The sequence below is a fragment of the Lepisosteus platostomus genome, chromosome 2 (genome assembly GCF_059453375.1).
Source record: "Lepisosteus platostomus isolate fLepPlt1 chromosome 2, fLepPlt1.hap1, whole genome shotgun sequence".
Classification (NCBI taxonomy): domain Eukaryota; kingdom Metazoa; phylum Chordata; class Actinopteri; order Semionotiformes; family Lepisosteidae; genus Lepisosteus; species Lepisosteus platostomus.
The window spans coordinates 71,801,260-71,818,693 of NC_142612.1; the positions used below are offsets into that span (position 1 = coordinate 71,801,260).

Consider the following 17,434-nt stretch of genomic DNA (forward strand, 5'->3'; position numbering starts at 1 on the left):
TCCTTTATCAAAGTGTTTTTAGCATATTTTTCAGCAAAGTGTTTAGCAAGTGTTTTTTAGTCTATTTATACAAAAAACATACAATTTGTCTTCTATTTATTGTGTTGGCGATTACTATATATTGAAATGCAGCATATCGCTGATTACTATACTGTTAAGTGCTCATTGTGGAATTTGTAGACAAAAGACCAAATGTATTGGAGATAACATTGCAAACAGTGAGAGCTGGTATATTGCTCTGTTTCATTTTCTTGAGTTACTATATTTTCATATCAACAGCGGACATCGCACATCCTCACAGAGAACCAGTAACACTTTACAACATAAAGTCTGTAGTGACACCTAGTGGTTTTTCCATGAGTGGCATTTATAACAAGCAAAATGAAACGTACAGCAGGTCTAGTGTGCATGGTTTGTGTTTAATGGCAACATGAACAAAATTATAAGAATCCTTCATTAATCCATATGTTCTATGGGTGCAATCTGATATCACCATACGAGCCTCAGTTTGGTCTACATTTTCAGTATTAATATTAAATGACTTACCGACAGGAACAGAAATCATTCTCTCTGGTCTCTCTAGAATATAAGTGAAGAGGCTCTGTATTTTAAATTATTTAAAGAAATTAAGAATAACAGAGTGTTCATCACAGGACGTTTTAATAACTACAACATTATTCTCTATTTAAAAATAATAGTTATATACTAAGCACACCTCAGAAGTACTTTAGTTCAATTTAGCTATAATCAGAAAAGTCTCATTACATCTTCTAATGATGGATGCTACCTCAGGGAAAGTAAAGTTCAGATCTGGCTTCTTCAGAAGGTCCCTAAGGAACAGCCCAGCTTGTCTGTACATTGCCTGCCTGCTAGAGCACATATAATAGCTCAGATGCTTGTGGCACTCAAGCCTGACCATGCTAATATGCCTCTCTTTGCTTTAACAATGAGATCATTCAGCACTCTTAATAAGAGCTGATGACAAACCATTTGAACCCCCTTCTCTCTTCTTTTAAAGGGATAATTAATCGTATTTTGTTGCCAAACACCTGTGCTAAATTAGAGCTTAATGAAGGCATAATTGATGCATTAAGGAGTTTGCTAACAGAGTCCCACCCAAGACAAGCACAGCACTCCATCTAGCTAAACAAAGCAGGGTTTATTGCAGGACCTATTTTATCACAGTCCAGGATCTTACAATGGCAGGACCAGGGACTGTTGATACAGTAGTGTCGGCCTATGACCTTTTACCCCAAAAGCAACTCTGCTCAGAGGGACAGGTTACATAGTGTACTGTAGATTTAAACATGAGACTCCTGTTTTTCCATGCTGTATGTATTGGCTCTGTCACTTATCAATCTGCCCATTTCTTCTATGAAAAAATACTAAAATCATCTCTTATTAAAGCTGTCTTGAAAATACAACCGGTTTCAAAACAGAAGGAAGAAACAATATGGTGGGGTAAGCTGATCCAAATGCACAGTGCTCACTAAGTAAAGAAGTGTCTCCTGTTCTTAATTCTTATGTAATTCCTCTTAGTTTCCACTTAATGTTTCACTGTCAAAAGTTCTTACTTGATTTCTGATTACTAATCAAGTCTAATCCTAGCCATTCCTGTTCAAGATTTAAAAAAACGTTCCCATTGAAGCCTGGTAAACATACATGATTACCCTTGTTTGGGTCATTTTATATATTATATACTGTAAAAGGCAAATCAACATATGCAATGTAAATTTAAGTTTATTTTTTATTTAACAACATAAAGGAAATTAAAATACATCACCGAAGTTATTTGTCCCATCCCTCCATTGAACTAAGTGACACCTGGTTGCACTAACAAGATGTAGACTGTATTCTATAGGGCTGCTGTGATGACAAACTTGTCAGCATATTCCAGATCTGAGCTTTGACTCTCTATCTCTCAAACAACATTGTTTATCAAAACATTTGTTTTGTTTTCCCCTAAAAAGGGGTGTGGGATATGTTCATCCCACTAGAGCATTTATACCCATCTCTTATGCTGAGAACTGAAGGGAGCCCTTTTGTTATGTCTACTTCAAATCTTTTTAGTGCAGTTAAATTATGTTTTAGTCAATCATACAGTGACAGTTTAGTGACAACTGGAACAGGGAAGGTAGACCAGTCATAAGTATCCCAGGTCATGTTCAAGATCAATCACCCAGACCACTAAAAATACAAGATACTGTCCTGTGTTATGTTGGTAAGATGTCAATGTAGTAAACTTTGAACTGCATTTAATTTTGGATTTTGAATACGGTTTACTTTAGTTTTGGTATGATTGGACCCAATTTCAAGAGATTTGTATGACTTTGTACAGCAGGAATTAAATGGGCACAATATTTGTGCGCAACAGTATCAGTGATGATAGAATTTGAATTCCTTTAATCATTTGGGCATTCTTCGTTTCAGTGCCTGTCTCAAAAAAAGGACAGGGTTTCGTGACACAGGGCTAACATACAATAAAGTATAACTCCTTTACTGCTAAAGCTTTGAACGGCACCAAATGCTGTCTCCAATTTGATAGAATTACCCTGACAACAAGGGTTTAAGGCTGAGAAGAGAACCCTTCAGTCCAGCCAGTTTTCCACCTGCATGACAGATTGATGAGTTCACAATGGAACTTCTGTCAGAAATCCAGCCCTCAGGATAGGTAAGGCCTGGGCCCCACATTAGAATATCTGTAGGAGGGGAAGCTAGATCTGCTGTTGACCACACCTTGATCTTTTTGAATCTTTCTGATTAGACAGAATTTGAGATGGCATCACAACTTTTCAAGGGTCAGGCAATGCTCACACGCATCCCACTACATCATATAGTACTATATATCCTATGGCTTCTATACTACATTTTTAACATCCTTCCATTAGTTTAAACCCACCACTAGAAAAATGTATTTCTTACACACGAAACCTTCACACTTAACAACCTTTAAATTACACCTTCAATATTTTCTTTGCATTTTTTAAAATAATCATAAGCAAGTTTTAAAACTATTTGTCAAATATCTGTAACTTTTTTCATCACCAATCTTTCTATCACAATGAAATGCTTTGTCTTCTCTGAAAAAAATCGATATCCATCGATTTTCAAGGTTAAACTGTAGAAGAAATTTTATTAAGTATGCTTCATACCTACCCATATTCTGAAAAGTTCTGTTCATATTTTTTACATGTAATACTCTTGTAATTTCACAAATTATGTGTCTCAGTCTGGTTTATGGGCCAAAGAGTCACCTCCTTTTTGTAACAAAAGTGAGTCAGATTGACAGCAGCATCTATCTTCCTTTCCTGTTGAACACACTTGTGAACCAAATACACAAACCTGGCCAGAACCACACAACAGCAAATTTCCACCAAGAGCATTGTGGTATATGATATCATTAGCATCTCACAGTGGGACATGCTGCTTCTGCTTTGAAACCTATATGACAGATTTGTTGTTTTTGCTGTTATGAACTGGAATGAAGTGGATTCTGGGAGGGAAGTAGTCAGCTGGGTTGTTTCAGCTGCTGTTGTCGTGCTAAAGATTGCGGTGGTGACCGCTGTTGTGTCTGCTGGGGTGTGGGTAACAAACGCAGTAGTTGTCCACATTGCTGTTGTAATTGCTGGTGTTGTGAATGTGAGTGATGTTTTCAGGTGGGTGGAGGTGATCAAGGCTGTGGTTGTTTCTGTCACTGTAGGTGGCTGAACAGTGGTGTCAGTTGTGGTGTGAAGAACGGTGGTGGTGCCAAATGCTGTGGTTGGAGTGCTTGTGGATGCCCCTGTTGTTACAAGCTGCGTAGATGTTGTGTGTGGCGCTGTGGATGTAATTGACTCTGTAGTGGTGAACACTGTGGTAGATACCTCAGTGGTTGTAAGTTCTGTAGATGTTGCATGTGGTGCAGTGGATGTTATCGTCCCAGACGTAGAGGCCAGCGTGGTCAACACAATGGTAGAAACCTCCGTAGTTATAAGATTTGTAAATGTCGTGTCTGGTGCTGTGGATATAATCTTCTCAGAAGTAGTGGCCGCTGTGCTTGGTATTGTTGTTATGGCCCTAATTGTTGTTGTTCCTTCCTCTGTTGTCAAAGCTGTCGTAGGCCATGTTGTAGTTGAAGGAACTGTAGTGCTCTTTATTATTGTGGTAGCCAAAGTTGTAGTAGGTACTGTGGTTGTTAAGCATAACAACTGATCCTCTGTAAGAGAAGCAATATTTTGTCCCTTTACGTTTTCGGGACTTTCACAAGTAATTGATGAAGATGTTTTAATTTTCTGTGGATTTCCTTTTATCCAGTTGAATAGATATGTCATTCTACAGTCACAATGCCAAGGATTGTTGTTTAGATGTACTTTGACAAGTTTCTTCAAGGAGTTAAATATGCCATCAGGAAGAGTGTTCAAACTGTTATTCATTAGATTGATTGTCCGCAGTTGAGACATATCGTCAAAAATCTCTTTCTCTAAAGACCCAATAAAGTTATATTGTAAGTGGAGGTCCGTGAGGTTTTTGAGGCCCTCAAAATACTCTTTTGACAAACTGGTAAACTGGTTGTCAGACAAGTAAAGTTTCTTTAGATTTGTGAGGTTACTGAATACTCCTTGTGGAAGCGTTTTCAGTTTGTTCGTTGTGAGATTTAGAACAGTAAATTTGGGCATTTCTCCAAACAGATTTACAGGAAGGCTTGTTAGCTGGTTATTATTTAGTGTTAGTGTTCTTATTTTAGGAAGATCAAAGAAGATTCCTGTAGGTAGGTCAGACAATGAATTTTTCTCCAGAAAAAGCTTTTCGAGGTTTTTGTTGTTAGAAAATAAATCCTGGGGCAATGTTGTCATCTTGTTGCCTTGAAGTCCAATTTCTGCCAAATCTGGAAGATTATCAAAGATCCCTCTCGGAATAACATTGATCAGATTTTCGTAAACCCGTAGTTTTTGTAATTTCTGAAGTTTACTAAAAATTTCTGTTGACAGAGAGCTGATGTTGTTTTTCGCCAGGTGAAGTGTTTTAAGACTTTGAAGCTGATCAAATATTTCCTCAGGTAGTAAAGCAATTTGATTCATATGTAGTTGGAGTTCTCGTAAATTTGTAAGGCCATCAAATAACCCCTTCTCTATGGTTTGAATTCTGTTGCTTTTCAAAATAAGTGTTGTCAAATTATCCAAACTGTTAAAGAGACCGATAGGTAGAGATGTCAGCATTGAGCCTGAAATTTCAATTTCGATTATATTATCCAATCCCTCAAATGCTGCGGCTTCTACTGAAATAGTAGGTGTGTTCATGAACACCAGCTTTTCAACTCCAGTGTAGTTTCTGAAGGCTCCATTTTTGATTGTAGAAATCTGACTTTGCACAAAATATACTCGTGTAATACCACTCCCTAAAGAGTCAGGGATTTCTGTTATATTGTCACCATAGACAGCCTTATTAAGAGGTGTTTGAGTTGTTCCAAAGCTACAGTCAAACAGCAGAGGCAGAAGGAACATAAAATATGCTTGACACATTTTTGTCTGGAAGAAATGTGAAAAGATCAAAGGGTTTTTAGTTATTGAACATTTCAGATATTATAAGTAGAGCAAGGTGAATTTACAAATTCTAAGCAAGACAAGTAGGATTGCTTAGATAGTGCCCATGTGAACAAAAGAAACAAAATGTGAACATATGAAATAAAACAAGGACAATGGCACTAATTGTTCCATGACTGTATCTAATAATATGAAGTCTTCAATTTAGATTTTCTGAGGCCTAAGTACATTTACTGGGCACTGGTAAAAAAATAAATTGGTCAAACACAGCATCATCGATCTGCAAGTAGTTATTAAATAAAATAATTTAATAAATAAACAAAGCTGTAATTAAATGTAATACCTGAAGAAAGCTTAGCAGCCCAAACGTGTTTTTTTATACTTTTCAGCACAGAATTAACTTTTACATGTTCATTAGATGTAATATGTAACTTATTGGTAACGGAAATATACAATACAAGATTCATTGCTTGATTTAATGTAAAACATTTCTTGAAGCAACAGATTAATTATCTAAGTCAATTAAACTTCTAGTTGCCCAAAGATTTTTGTAAAAATACCATTTACCTGGTTTTCCAAGGGGTGAATATTTGCAAGGACGTCCAAAGCAGAATAAAAAAAAAAACAAGTTAACTGGCACAAAATATGTGGAAGTTGGCTTCTGAAAAACAAACTTTTCTTTTACTGTCACCGATGTTACACACTACCCAGTGGAGTGGTTTTGGGGCGTGTTTCTAAGAACTCCATCCTGCAAGTATAGATAAGGAATGCTCTCTGACAAAAAATATGAACTGCAGCCCAGGCTTTAGATCTATTGCAGGTCACAAGCCAGCTCTAAGTTGTCTCAGTTATGCAGATGAGTGGAACCAATAAAAGATGTTTGAATGAAGTGTAATGATATATGGTTGTCAAAATATATTTCCCTGAACAGAAACATAAGTATTTTCTGTTCCCACAGTCCTTATCATATCAGAGTGGTATCTGATGAGGGCTTCTCTAAAATTCAGCTTGATTTTTGTCTTTATTCTCCATGATACAAAGTATGGGAAAAAAGTTAGTGTTAGCTCGTTGTAGCCTCAACTGGTCAGAACTCAGAAGCTAAGAAAGGCTGTACCTTTCTTAAGTACTGGAATACTGGATACTGGCACAGGAGACCTCAGAGTAAAATCACATAAGCTACATTGACAGGCTAAAAGATTCCAACCATTTCAGGATTCAGCAGAGGAGATGGGGGTCATAATAAATATATATAAATATTCAAAATCCTCAAAAGTCACAGACAAAGCAGATCCATCAGTGGACCAGAGGACACAACTGGAAATTACATGGAAATGAATTTAAGACTAAGAAACTGAGAAGGAGGTACTTCTTTATGCAAATGGTGTGGGAGTATGGAACAAGCTATCTAGCCATGTTGTCAAAGCTTATTCCTGATTTTGATAGAAAATACATTTCTTTCACTGAATGTCTAGATGATGTTCTCAGACCTCTTAGCTACTACCAAAAGAGCTGGATATGCCAGATAGCTTCCTCTCATGTATAATCTTTCTTGGGTTGTTTCTGCAAATAATGTTGGTGAATCTGTAGTTTTCCTCTTTAATCTCTTTTACTCTTCCCTCTTTGAGCCTTTAACTTTCATACAGTAAAATGCAGTTGCAACGTGTTCAATTTGATAAAGAATTTATACAGTACATACAGGTATATGACTACGAGTGCTAAACAAAATGTAATGCTTTTTTAAAGAATGGAGTATAGAAATGGTTTTGTATACTGTATAAGGAGCTAGTAAATCTTTGTTGTACTTTGAACAAAGCCAAAATCAGGAGAAGTAAAGTTTATTCACCTTCTTAGCAGTAGTATTGGTTTTGGCATTAGAGCTGAGAGGCATTAAACCTTGTCATCCTTCTTTATGGGCTATCCAATAGAAATGTTTTAAAGCTATTTTACTTTAGTAAATCAAAAGTAAGGCTTTTAAAAAAATTGTAATGAATTGATTGTAATGAAATAAACCTACGATAACATATTTGAGGAGAAAATAATACGAAAAAGACAAAAAATTACATAATAAAAGTACACTTTTTTGCAGCCAGGTTGATCGTGGATAGTTACTTTAAATTAAAGCTAATTCAAGATTTAGGGATGTATCAGGCAAAGGCATTTACCATTTACTAATGCTGAAAATACTTAACTTAAAAACACTTTGATTCAGTGTATAGTTTTCTTTGATATTATACAGGACAGGTTATCAAAAATACTTATACACTGTTTTCACAAGTTTACATACCTCATTTACAGAAAACTTTGCCACTGTGAAGGAGGACAAAAGAAGTTTCAAGAAGTTGCTTGCTGTACTTACAGGTGTCAGCAATTTCTTCTATTTTAATTAAATACTGTATTTCATAGTGTCATTACAGACATTAATATGTGATTTCATTATGCTCTTAGAGTACCTTGAAAGTTATTAAGGCAAATAGACAGTTACTGATTTCACTTAAAATATTACAACAAGGAGTAGCTGGTAACATGTAAGTGGTTACTGAGGTCTTTAAACAGTAATGGAGATGATCGTGTTGAGACATTGTGAGTCTTCAGGAAGGTTTCCCACAGAAATTTGATTTATTTTCTTCCCATGTTCATTAGAAACCTCAGTTTCAACCTTGACTTTGGGACATTTGGAAATGCTACATTTTATGTAGATCACACCATTTTCCTCACTGAGAGCACACTGTCTTGTGTCTTTTTGACTTTCAAATATCTGGGCCTCTGATATTTCAGAGATATCCTTCCCTGCCTGAGGACGCCTTTGGGAAGAGGACAAGTCTCTAATGCATGTTGTAAAATTCTGAGCAGGACAAACAAGCTGCTCCTGCCTCAGAAAGACCAGACTCTGTCCTTTGAGAGGCTCAGGGCTCTGACAGTATATCCTGCCAGAGTGCTGTATGCTGTAAGTGCTGTACTGAATTAACCTGTACAGATATAACAGGTGGCAGTCACAGGTCCAGGGGTTGTCGTGTAATGACAGGAAAGGCAGAATTATTACTGCATCAAAAAGCCCTTCAGGAACTGTACGCAGCTTATTTTGGAAAAGGCCAAGGTGTTCCAGATTGGTCAGATTTTGAAATAATTCCAAGTCCAATGAGCTCAGGTTGTTTTTTTGCAGATAGAGTTTATTGACGTTTGTTAGGTCTTGAAAGACCGTCTTTGGCAGGGACCTTATTTGATTATCCGCTAAGCTGAGAAATCTTAATTCTGTAAGATTTTGGAATGCCTCTTCTGGAACAGCTGCAAGCTTATTTTTTGCCAGATTCAAGTAGGTGAGACATGACAGTTGTGAGAACAGTGCAGGAGAGAGCTTGGTGAGTTGGTTCTGCTCAAGGTTTAAATGCGTCAAGGGTGGGTGAAATGTGCCCGGCGCAAGTTCTTTTAATACGTTTCCTCGTAAATTTAATTCTTTCAATCCTCCCAAGTTAGAAAAAATGTCTTTGGGAAGGGCAGCAATCTTATTACCTTGCAAGGAAAGTTCCTGAAGTCTTACAACATTAGAAAACACGTTAGATTGTAGAGTGACTATTTGGTTCTCATTCAGAAAAAGGGTTTCTAGCTTGGTCAGGCCACAGAAAAGGTCCTTACTCACAACAGATATCATATTTTGAGAAAGATCCAGAACATGGAGCTGGTGAAGCTGATGGAATAAATCCTCTGGTAGTGTGGATAAAAGATTACCTTTTAGATGTAAGATTTCCAGGTTCTGCAAGTTATCAAAAAGGCCTGTGTCCAGAGTTCCGAATTTATTGAAGTTTAGAAACAATTTCTTCAGGTTTGTCAATGAGGTGAAAACATCCCTCCTGATTTCACTGAGATTACGGTTACCACTTATCTCCAACTCCTGCAGTTTTGTCAGCTCATCAAAGGCACCCTCAGACACCTCCACAATAAAGTTATTGAGGAACGTGATCTTCTGGATCTCTGGGCTATCTTCGAAAGCATCAGGCCCAATACGAGTCACGCTAGTTGCCATAATTGTGAGTTCTTCTACAGCAGAGGTAATGTTCACAGGGACACACTTCATTGCATCGTCGGCACACAACACTTTGGCTGGAGTGAAGCACTGACATCTAACTGGACAGCTGTGGCCATGAAGCCTGAGCTGAAGCAATAAAAATAAGGCAATGACGAATTCTGTTGTCATGGTTTGTTCTGAAAATAAAAGAATGCACCAATTAACACTGACAAAAAGTAATCACCACAAGGACTCCTTTGAACGTTACTGCCATATTATGTCAGACAAAAAATCTTTAGATCATTGAAGCCTCACTTTGATCTAAGAAGCTACTTCAATTCAATATTTCCATTTCGTTTCTAGACAGAGGATTTTATTTCACTTCTTAAAACATACAACAGTTAAAGATACAACATGTTTAAGAGCTGGGAACAAACAAATTAGCTCAGATTAACCGTATTAATTCAGTCACTGAAGGGTTTTATTGTATAACTGAGAGCCCAGCTGGAACAAAAACCAACAGGTCTGTAGGTCACCAGGTCCTTGTATTGAAACAGTATTGGCACTGAGAAAGGGTGAAATTACAGGAGCTGCCCAGCAGAGGGCAGTACAGCGAAACGCTAGTCGTGGCTCAGTGCCTCGCAAACAGTTCTTGATGGAGTTACCAAGTAACAGGTGTATCCGCACCCTCTGCCTGTCAGTTACATATTCAGTTATGACACTGTTTACAGGATTGTGCATATTTTGCTTATGACTTATTCTTTAACCACACAGAGAGAACAATAGCTTGTTTTCAAGTTGTAGCATCCGTTAAAAAACTTCACTCTGTAATGACTTTTAACTTTAGTCTTTTAAAAATCTCAGTAAGTCTGCCTCCATGTGGTTATTTTATTTTTAAAGTTAACGGTAATCGTACACTGGCCAGTGTCATTCTTTGTATTCTCCTTGCTTATTTCTGAAACTTAGAAGATGCACAGTATTCTATCAGATATTTATCAAATTAAAAGCTCCCATTGTTAGCACTGAACTGGTTCCAGTGGTTTCTTGAAGTGTCGACCCTTTAATCACCGACCTTTACCGGAGACATTTTTCACTTTTAAATTCTATCACGTTTTTAAAGTCATTGATAATTTACAAAATGCATATAATTTCGAAAAAAAAACTTCGAAACAGTTGCTCATTAAATTAAATACTTTTGTTACCTATGAGATCTGATTTTAAAAATACTAAGAACCTCTGGACTTTTAAAAAACGATAAGATGGTAAATTCCTAAACCTATAACTTTCCTATAAACCTGTAACTATAATAATGTACATTGTTAGTATTGTTTTAACGTAGACGATATTCATACATATATAGATACCCTTATTACAATTTACTTAATATATTGAAGGTAAATAACGGAAATCAAATCCGATATATGTGATTTTGGACTTACTTGGTTTAGCTGCTTCCTAAAGTACTTAGAATCTGGTCAGTCAAGGTGTAAAAATGAGGTTGGTCCTGTTGAATCTGTCCGGTGCTATGCTGTAGTGTCCGAGTAAGTCACCACGGGGTGGGACCGGTTCGAGTTGAGGAATAAATTAAACCAATAATGAGCAACGCAGAGCGCCCGTAGAAAGTTATACAACCTCAAAGTTAAAAAAATAATAATAGACGTTTGACAACACTTTATACTAGAAAAAAACTTCTGGCAGAAGATGAAAAACTATTTGTTTTGGCTGCATTCTTACAGTATATTACGGTTTCATATATTTTGGCTGCATTTTTGTTCAGTTTAGACAGTCAATGATTAAAAAAATGACCACGAGTATTATTTCTGGTTAATGTAGTAGGTATGTCCAAGAATATTCTGATGTGCAGAACCAGTTTTTCATGGATATTATAATACACAATTGAGCAAAAAAAACAACATTTTTACATTCACAATAATCAATGTTTAGTAGGACGTTAGTCTCTTAGACGGTACTTTTATTTAAAAAAAGATATTTGATAAAAGAAAACTGTTAAAATATTGTTTTATTATTATTACCGTGCATTTAGTTGATGTGCTGTTTGTGCAAACATGTAAAGTGCACCTGTACCTTGAACCTGGAAAGAAAAACAGATTAAACAAAGTTTATTCACCTTTCTTCCATCATAGGACTTCAGATTCTTTGGTGATGTAAGCAGGATTCAGATATTAAATAAAGCCAGAATTGCTCAATGGGAACTGTGTATCCACATTAAGTAGGATCTATAACACTTTACTTGCGAATACGGCTCAAAGACCGAAAAGCGTTTTTTCTGGATTTTTTCCGGACTTTGCACATTTCGGCGTGAAATCAGGTCAGATACAAGTATTGATTCTATAAGTTTTAGTTTAAATATAACAACATTATATTACACTCTCCCAGCAGCCAACGGGTTAATAAATAACGGATCAATTTAATGCAATCACCATCTCAAAATGGTTTTCAGTGTATTAGGTGAGATCAGGGCATTAAGAGATTAGTTACATGAAAGTGAGCAATTGAGCAAAATACACTACTTTAGATACATATCATAATAGTAACATTCTACAAATACTGAAATATACTGTACAAGTATATAATGTGACAGAATGGAAATGAAATTTTTTGTTTACTGAAGAGATAAGGAAAAATCTATGATTAATTTATCTGTGTATCTACCCTCAATGCATATAAATGCATATGATTTGGGCTGATCAACATCAACGATGAGTCCGCATACGGGAGAGAGGTGGAGAATCTTACAAGATGGTGCCTGGAGAACAATCTGGCCCTGAATGTCAACAAGACAAAATAACTCATTGTGGACTTCAGGAGACCCAGCGGGAGTCATGCCCCAATCAGCATCAATGTCACAGCAGTGGAAACTGTCAGCTGCTTCAGGTACCTCGGTCTGTAGCTCTCCACCGACCTGGTTTGGTCTCACAATACTGTAGCCAGTCTGAAAAAGGCACAACATCGCTTTCTGCGGGCTCAAAGAATTGCGTTACGGGAAGCTATTCCTCATGAGCTTTTACCACAGGACCACAGGAGGTGTCTTCACTAGTACTATCGCTATGCGGTACAGGAATGCTACAGTGCATGACAGAGATGGACTCGCACCATCCGCTGTCACAATAAAACCCGATCCATCATTCAAGATCCCAACCATCCCGGCCACAAACTGTTCTCCCCCTGCGCTCTAGCAAGCGGTCCGGCATTATTAGAGCACGGATCGCTAGACTCAAGAACAGCTTCTACCCCACTGCAGTGCGCATCCACAACAACTAACTGCAGGGCCTCAGACTCAATACACATCTGCACTGTGCACTTTTTGAAGGTCTACCGTGGGTTTTTTTTTTCACACTGCTACTGTACATGTTTATTGTCCCACAAAATATGTATTATTCCTGTTGTTATTATTTATTATGTTTGTAAGTTTGTAATGTACTGTCTACATTGTGCGGTGGTTGTCTGTTGAACTGTGTATGTCGCGAGAGATTAGCAAGAATTCCAATGTAAATACACGTATGGCAATAAACTACAGCACTAAACGACTGTGTGCATCTCAGTACAGTACTACATTTTTGTTGATATTGCAGGACCTTGCCAGAAGAGGGCAGCAAGGTAACTACTAAATTGTGAGAGAATGTGGTATCTAGTTATAGATCAATTACCGAAGCTAAAAACACTGAAACTAATCATACTGATAGTAGTGTAAATTGTGTGAGATTAAATGCTGAGTATGAACTTTCTAAATATTAATTAGTTTAAGGAAAAGTTAAAAGCAAACGTACAGTACCAATTTAAATAATTAGACTGTGTTTTTATGTACTATTCTGTCAGCCGTAGCCAATTTCACAGAGATCGGAAACTCCACAGCAGAAATGTTGTATTCTTTTTCTTTTTCAGCCTTTGTCGTTAAGTGAGCACTTCACGGAATAGACCTTTGAATTTTGAATAAGAGGAAGTCACGACTAGGTTTATACAGTAAATGTTCTCAAACTCAATTTCTTGAGTGTATGGGCAAAAACAAGCAATCCCCAAGACAAAATCGCATGTAAAATAAAATGAAATCAGTTTATACGTGCAGAGCAGGTACGGCACTTAATAACAACAGGGAATAATAATTCTGGACACTCCACTCAAAGCGCTTTACAGGTAATGGGGACTCCCCTCCACCACCACCAATGTGTAGTCCCCACCTGGATGATGCGACGGCAGCCATAGTGCGCCAGAACGCTCACCACACACCATCAATCAGTGGGGAGGAGAACGTAGTGATGAAGTTCATAGATGGGGATTATTAGGAGGCCATGATTGGTAATGTCAATAGGAAATTTGGCCAGGATACCCCAACACTTTTCGAGAAACGCCCTAGCATTTTAAATGATCACACAGTGTCAGGACCTCGGTTTTACGTCTTATCCGTCGCTATACTGGGGAAAATAGGATGCATACAGACAGCAGGGTGAGCGCTTCTTATTGGCCATTTCCAGCAGCAACCTTAGTTTTTTTCACAGGAGGTCTCCTATCGGAGGTGCTGACCAGGGTCACACCTGCTGAGCTTCAGCGGGTTACCAGGGTGATATGGCTGCAGGGAAAATGGCGTACTGTAGGTCTTACGAATAGCGGCGCAAGACTCAAATGGTGACATTTTCGTACTCAAAAAGTTAAATAGCAAATTGAATAAAATTATTCAACTGTGTTTTGGTGTATTTCCTCATGGAAGGCAAAGAAAGGACAACATTTGCTGTTGTTGTTGTTTTTTTCTCGGAATAAGGGTGTGGATACAAAATATCGTTGTGAACAGTGATGCAGGTAGGTTACCCAGCTCTGATTTTGGCGAGCTTTTTTTCAGCAGGTCTCAGTGCACGATGTATCAGCTCATGTAGATAGCAGTCTTTTTACCCTGGGGTGAATGAAGAAGGATGGGAAATTAAGGTTTGCAGCTGCCCTGGACCGGCGCAACCCATACTTGAGCCCGGATGCAATTAAATACAAAAGGCTTCTACCCCCTTCTGCACATAGAGCAGGAAAGCAGAATTAAAACGGGCAAACACACAACCTGAGACTTAGTAACTAGTTATTTTAAAGTTTACAACTTGACTCGTCTCAGCAAACATGGCGATGATATCACTGAAATCAACCTGCCTTGCGGTGGTGTTCTCTATAGACAGCAAAGCCAGAGCTGACAGTCTTTCCTGTGACATGGTGAACCTTAGATAAGTTTTGATCAATTTCAAATTGCTAAACAAGCGTTCAGCGCAGGCGACAACAACTGGAACGGGTAAAAACACTTGACATGCTATCACTGTGTTTGGAAACGCAGATTTCAGATCTTTGTTGACCACATACTGCAGTACTTCAGACGGAGTGTTGACTTCGTTAGGGAACAGATGAAACAGAAACTTTAATTCAGCTGCCAAGTCTCTGCCATGAATGTCTCGTAGAAACAAGGCGAGTTCGTTGCAGGCTTCAGTTGAATTAGCCCCGGTTTTTTTCGCTTAAGAAAGAAAAACGTTCTTCTGTCTCACTGATGACAGTGTCCAGTACGCCACTGAAAAAGTTCACTTAATCTTTTCCTGTCTCATTGCCTTTTCGGCTCTTTGCGTTTCTCGCTACCCGAATTACATTTCTGGATCACTTTCATGTTGCACACTAACCGAACATAGTTTAGCTAAATGCAAGCTTGTCTGTTGCTCAGTCCTGCGGGGGAACAGGTCGCGTTATCCAATTCTACATACAGTACAGTATTTGGGAGTGAACGCGCCAAAGACCAATTGCAAATCATCCGCTCAGCCGAGTTTTCCAATAGATCATCGTGTTTTATTTTAAAATGGGCCAGACTAGTATTGCTATTGGATAATACACCGACATACGAACTCTTGTTCGTTTATTTTACAGATGGTCTTTTCTTTAAAAAAAATCAATCATTGTAATGACGTTAGCAACGGGCTCCCCTTAGATCTGGGCACGGGTCCGGTTGCACTCATTGCACCTCCCCGTGGCGCCGGCCCTGGAAAGGAGCGTGTAGAAATTTGCAGTGTGAAGTGGCCTATCAAGAAGGTAATTAAGAAGGGGTAATGATGAGATAGAGATCTGGGGTGAGTGTTTATAGCTTTTCCTGTGTGTGCTGCTCAAATGGCAATAGAAGTACAGGTGAACACCAAGGAGCCCCAGCTGAAATGCAGACAGGAGCAGCTGTTTCAATTGGGCCAGAAACACTTTCACATTACATGTATATTACACCTGCCTTTAGAAAAAACATCTTTCAGCACGGATTTTGGAGAAATAATTGCTCAGCACTAGACGCTGTGCACTGGTGCAGTACTAAATGCCACCGGCAACCAGCTTTTCGTGGAGGACATGTGTTACAGAACACGTGTTTCGACTGAGATAATATTTTTCAGGTGATGTGTGCATGCCTGATAGCAGCATAATCCATATGGTTTTAAAATATAAGATATTGTAACGCAACGGAGGCTCAGGCGGGCGCCCTTCCCGCAGTAGGTTGGCCCCCTACCATCGGGGGCTCGAACCCGGGACTCCCGCGTCACTCAGCAGGGACCCAGCTCGGTGAGCTAAAGAGAGATCTCTCTACAGCCCAGGGGCTGTGGTCCTGCTATCACTTGGAAGGGCGGTGACGTCACCTGCTCTGGTACGCCGGCTCTTACACAGTACCTGTCGGCCGTAAGCGTTACAATATTTTTCAAGGCTGATTTTGGAACCCTAAAAAAACTCTGTGCTGAAATCTGTAAATGTGAAACAGGATGCCAGTCCGCATTTTCAAAGGTACAGGTAGTATCCTATGCACTGGGACAAGTGGTGGAATTGGATTTGGACAGGCTGGAATGGACAATTATTTTGAAGATGGAGCAAAGCATATAGGCAGCCCCGATGCTAATAAAGTATTGAGGTCATGGTGGGATTCTAATGTCACAGTGAAATGCTGCATTAGAAGGAAACTTCCCACTGCCTACAGTGATACCCCTCACCCAGATAACAACGTCTAGCCTACTTGAATGCTTGAGGGCGTTAATGATAGAGGAGTTAGTGTACACAGTTAAAATCGGGGAGATTCACCAGAGCAATGATACAAAACACATTTTCTGATCATGATCAAAGCTTCCCTCACTCTTGTAACTGCAAAGATGCACCACAGGCGATGACAATGGAAGACCAGCCAAAGAGAAAGCTGCCTGGATCACACTGAGCCTGGACAACATCACCTTTCAGAAGACATGTTTGGAGGTAATGTAGGTGGTGAATTGAGGGGATGGTGAGTGGACAAGCAGGTCCATGGCTGATCCTGGTGCAGGTCCACAGTGACACAAGATCACCTGCTGAAAGCTGCCGAAGGAAGTGCAGAGGCAGAAGCTGATGATACATTGCTGACCGAAAGGTTCGAGCTAACCTGTCAGAGGAGAGATCCTCATAGTCTTCATCTATGAAGGAGCGAGAGGAGAATGTTGTAAATGGTTAAAACCAGGAGCTTTGTTCCATCAGAAGGGCAGAATAAGTGCCTTAATTAAGGAGTGAGGATGCTTATAGGTTGGATAGGTAGGAAAAAAGACAGGGAGTCTAAATAGGGTGGTAGATGTAATGATTGACCATAGTAGATTACAGCTGTTTATTCAAATATTATGAACTATCAGTTTTGTAGTTAAAAAAAGCAACAAACAAACTGATAGGTCACAGGTCAGCTGTATGATTGTATGTTTGTATGTCAGTAAGCCTTTCAACACCATATAAGCACCACATCTGGAGGTGAACAAAGGGCCGGATACAGTTAACCCACACGCCTTGGGGACCACTTAGACATCTGAAACGGAACTGCAATATAAACTGCTACCAAATGGGTGGTATTTTTGTTTTGCCTTCTAAGCAAAGTGATTTCGAAAACCAGAACACTTGAGACTTG

At 38.7% G+C, this 17,434-nt stretch overlaps 2 protein-coding genes across 2 annotated transcripts; both read right to left on the reverse strand.

Moving 5' to 3' along the window:
• Positions 1-400: 400 nt before the first annotated feature.
• LOC148677017 (uncharacterized) lies at positions 401-7,199 on the reverse strand. Its single transcript, XM_088616691.1, has 2 exons — positions 6,087-7,199; positions 401-5,504 (listed from the first exon to the last, which is right to left on the reverse strand). Exon 2 carries the CDS (start codon positions 5,496-5,498, stop codon positions 3,210-3,212), a length of 2,289 nt encoding a protein of 762 aa, XP_088472817.1. The 5' UTR covers positions 5,499-5,504; positions 6,087-7,199; the 3' UTR covers positions 401-3,209.
• Positions 7,200-7,338: 139 nt separating this feature from the next.
• On the reverse strand, positions 7,339-11,267 carry LOC148677018 (uncharacterized). Its single transcript, XM_088616696.1, has 2 exons — positions 10,959-11,267; positions 7,339-9,716 (listed from the first exon to the last, which is right to left on the reverse strand). The coding sequence occupies exon 2, from the start codon at positions 9,706-9,708 to the stop codon at positions 8,065-8,067; it is 1,644 nt and encodes a 547-aa protein (XP_088472822.1). The 5' UTR covers positions 9,709-9,716; positions 10,959-11,267; the 3' UTR covers positions 7,339-8,064.
• Positions 11,268-17,434: the final 6,167 nt, after the last annotated feature.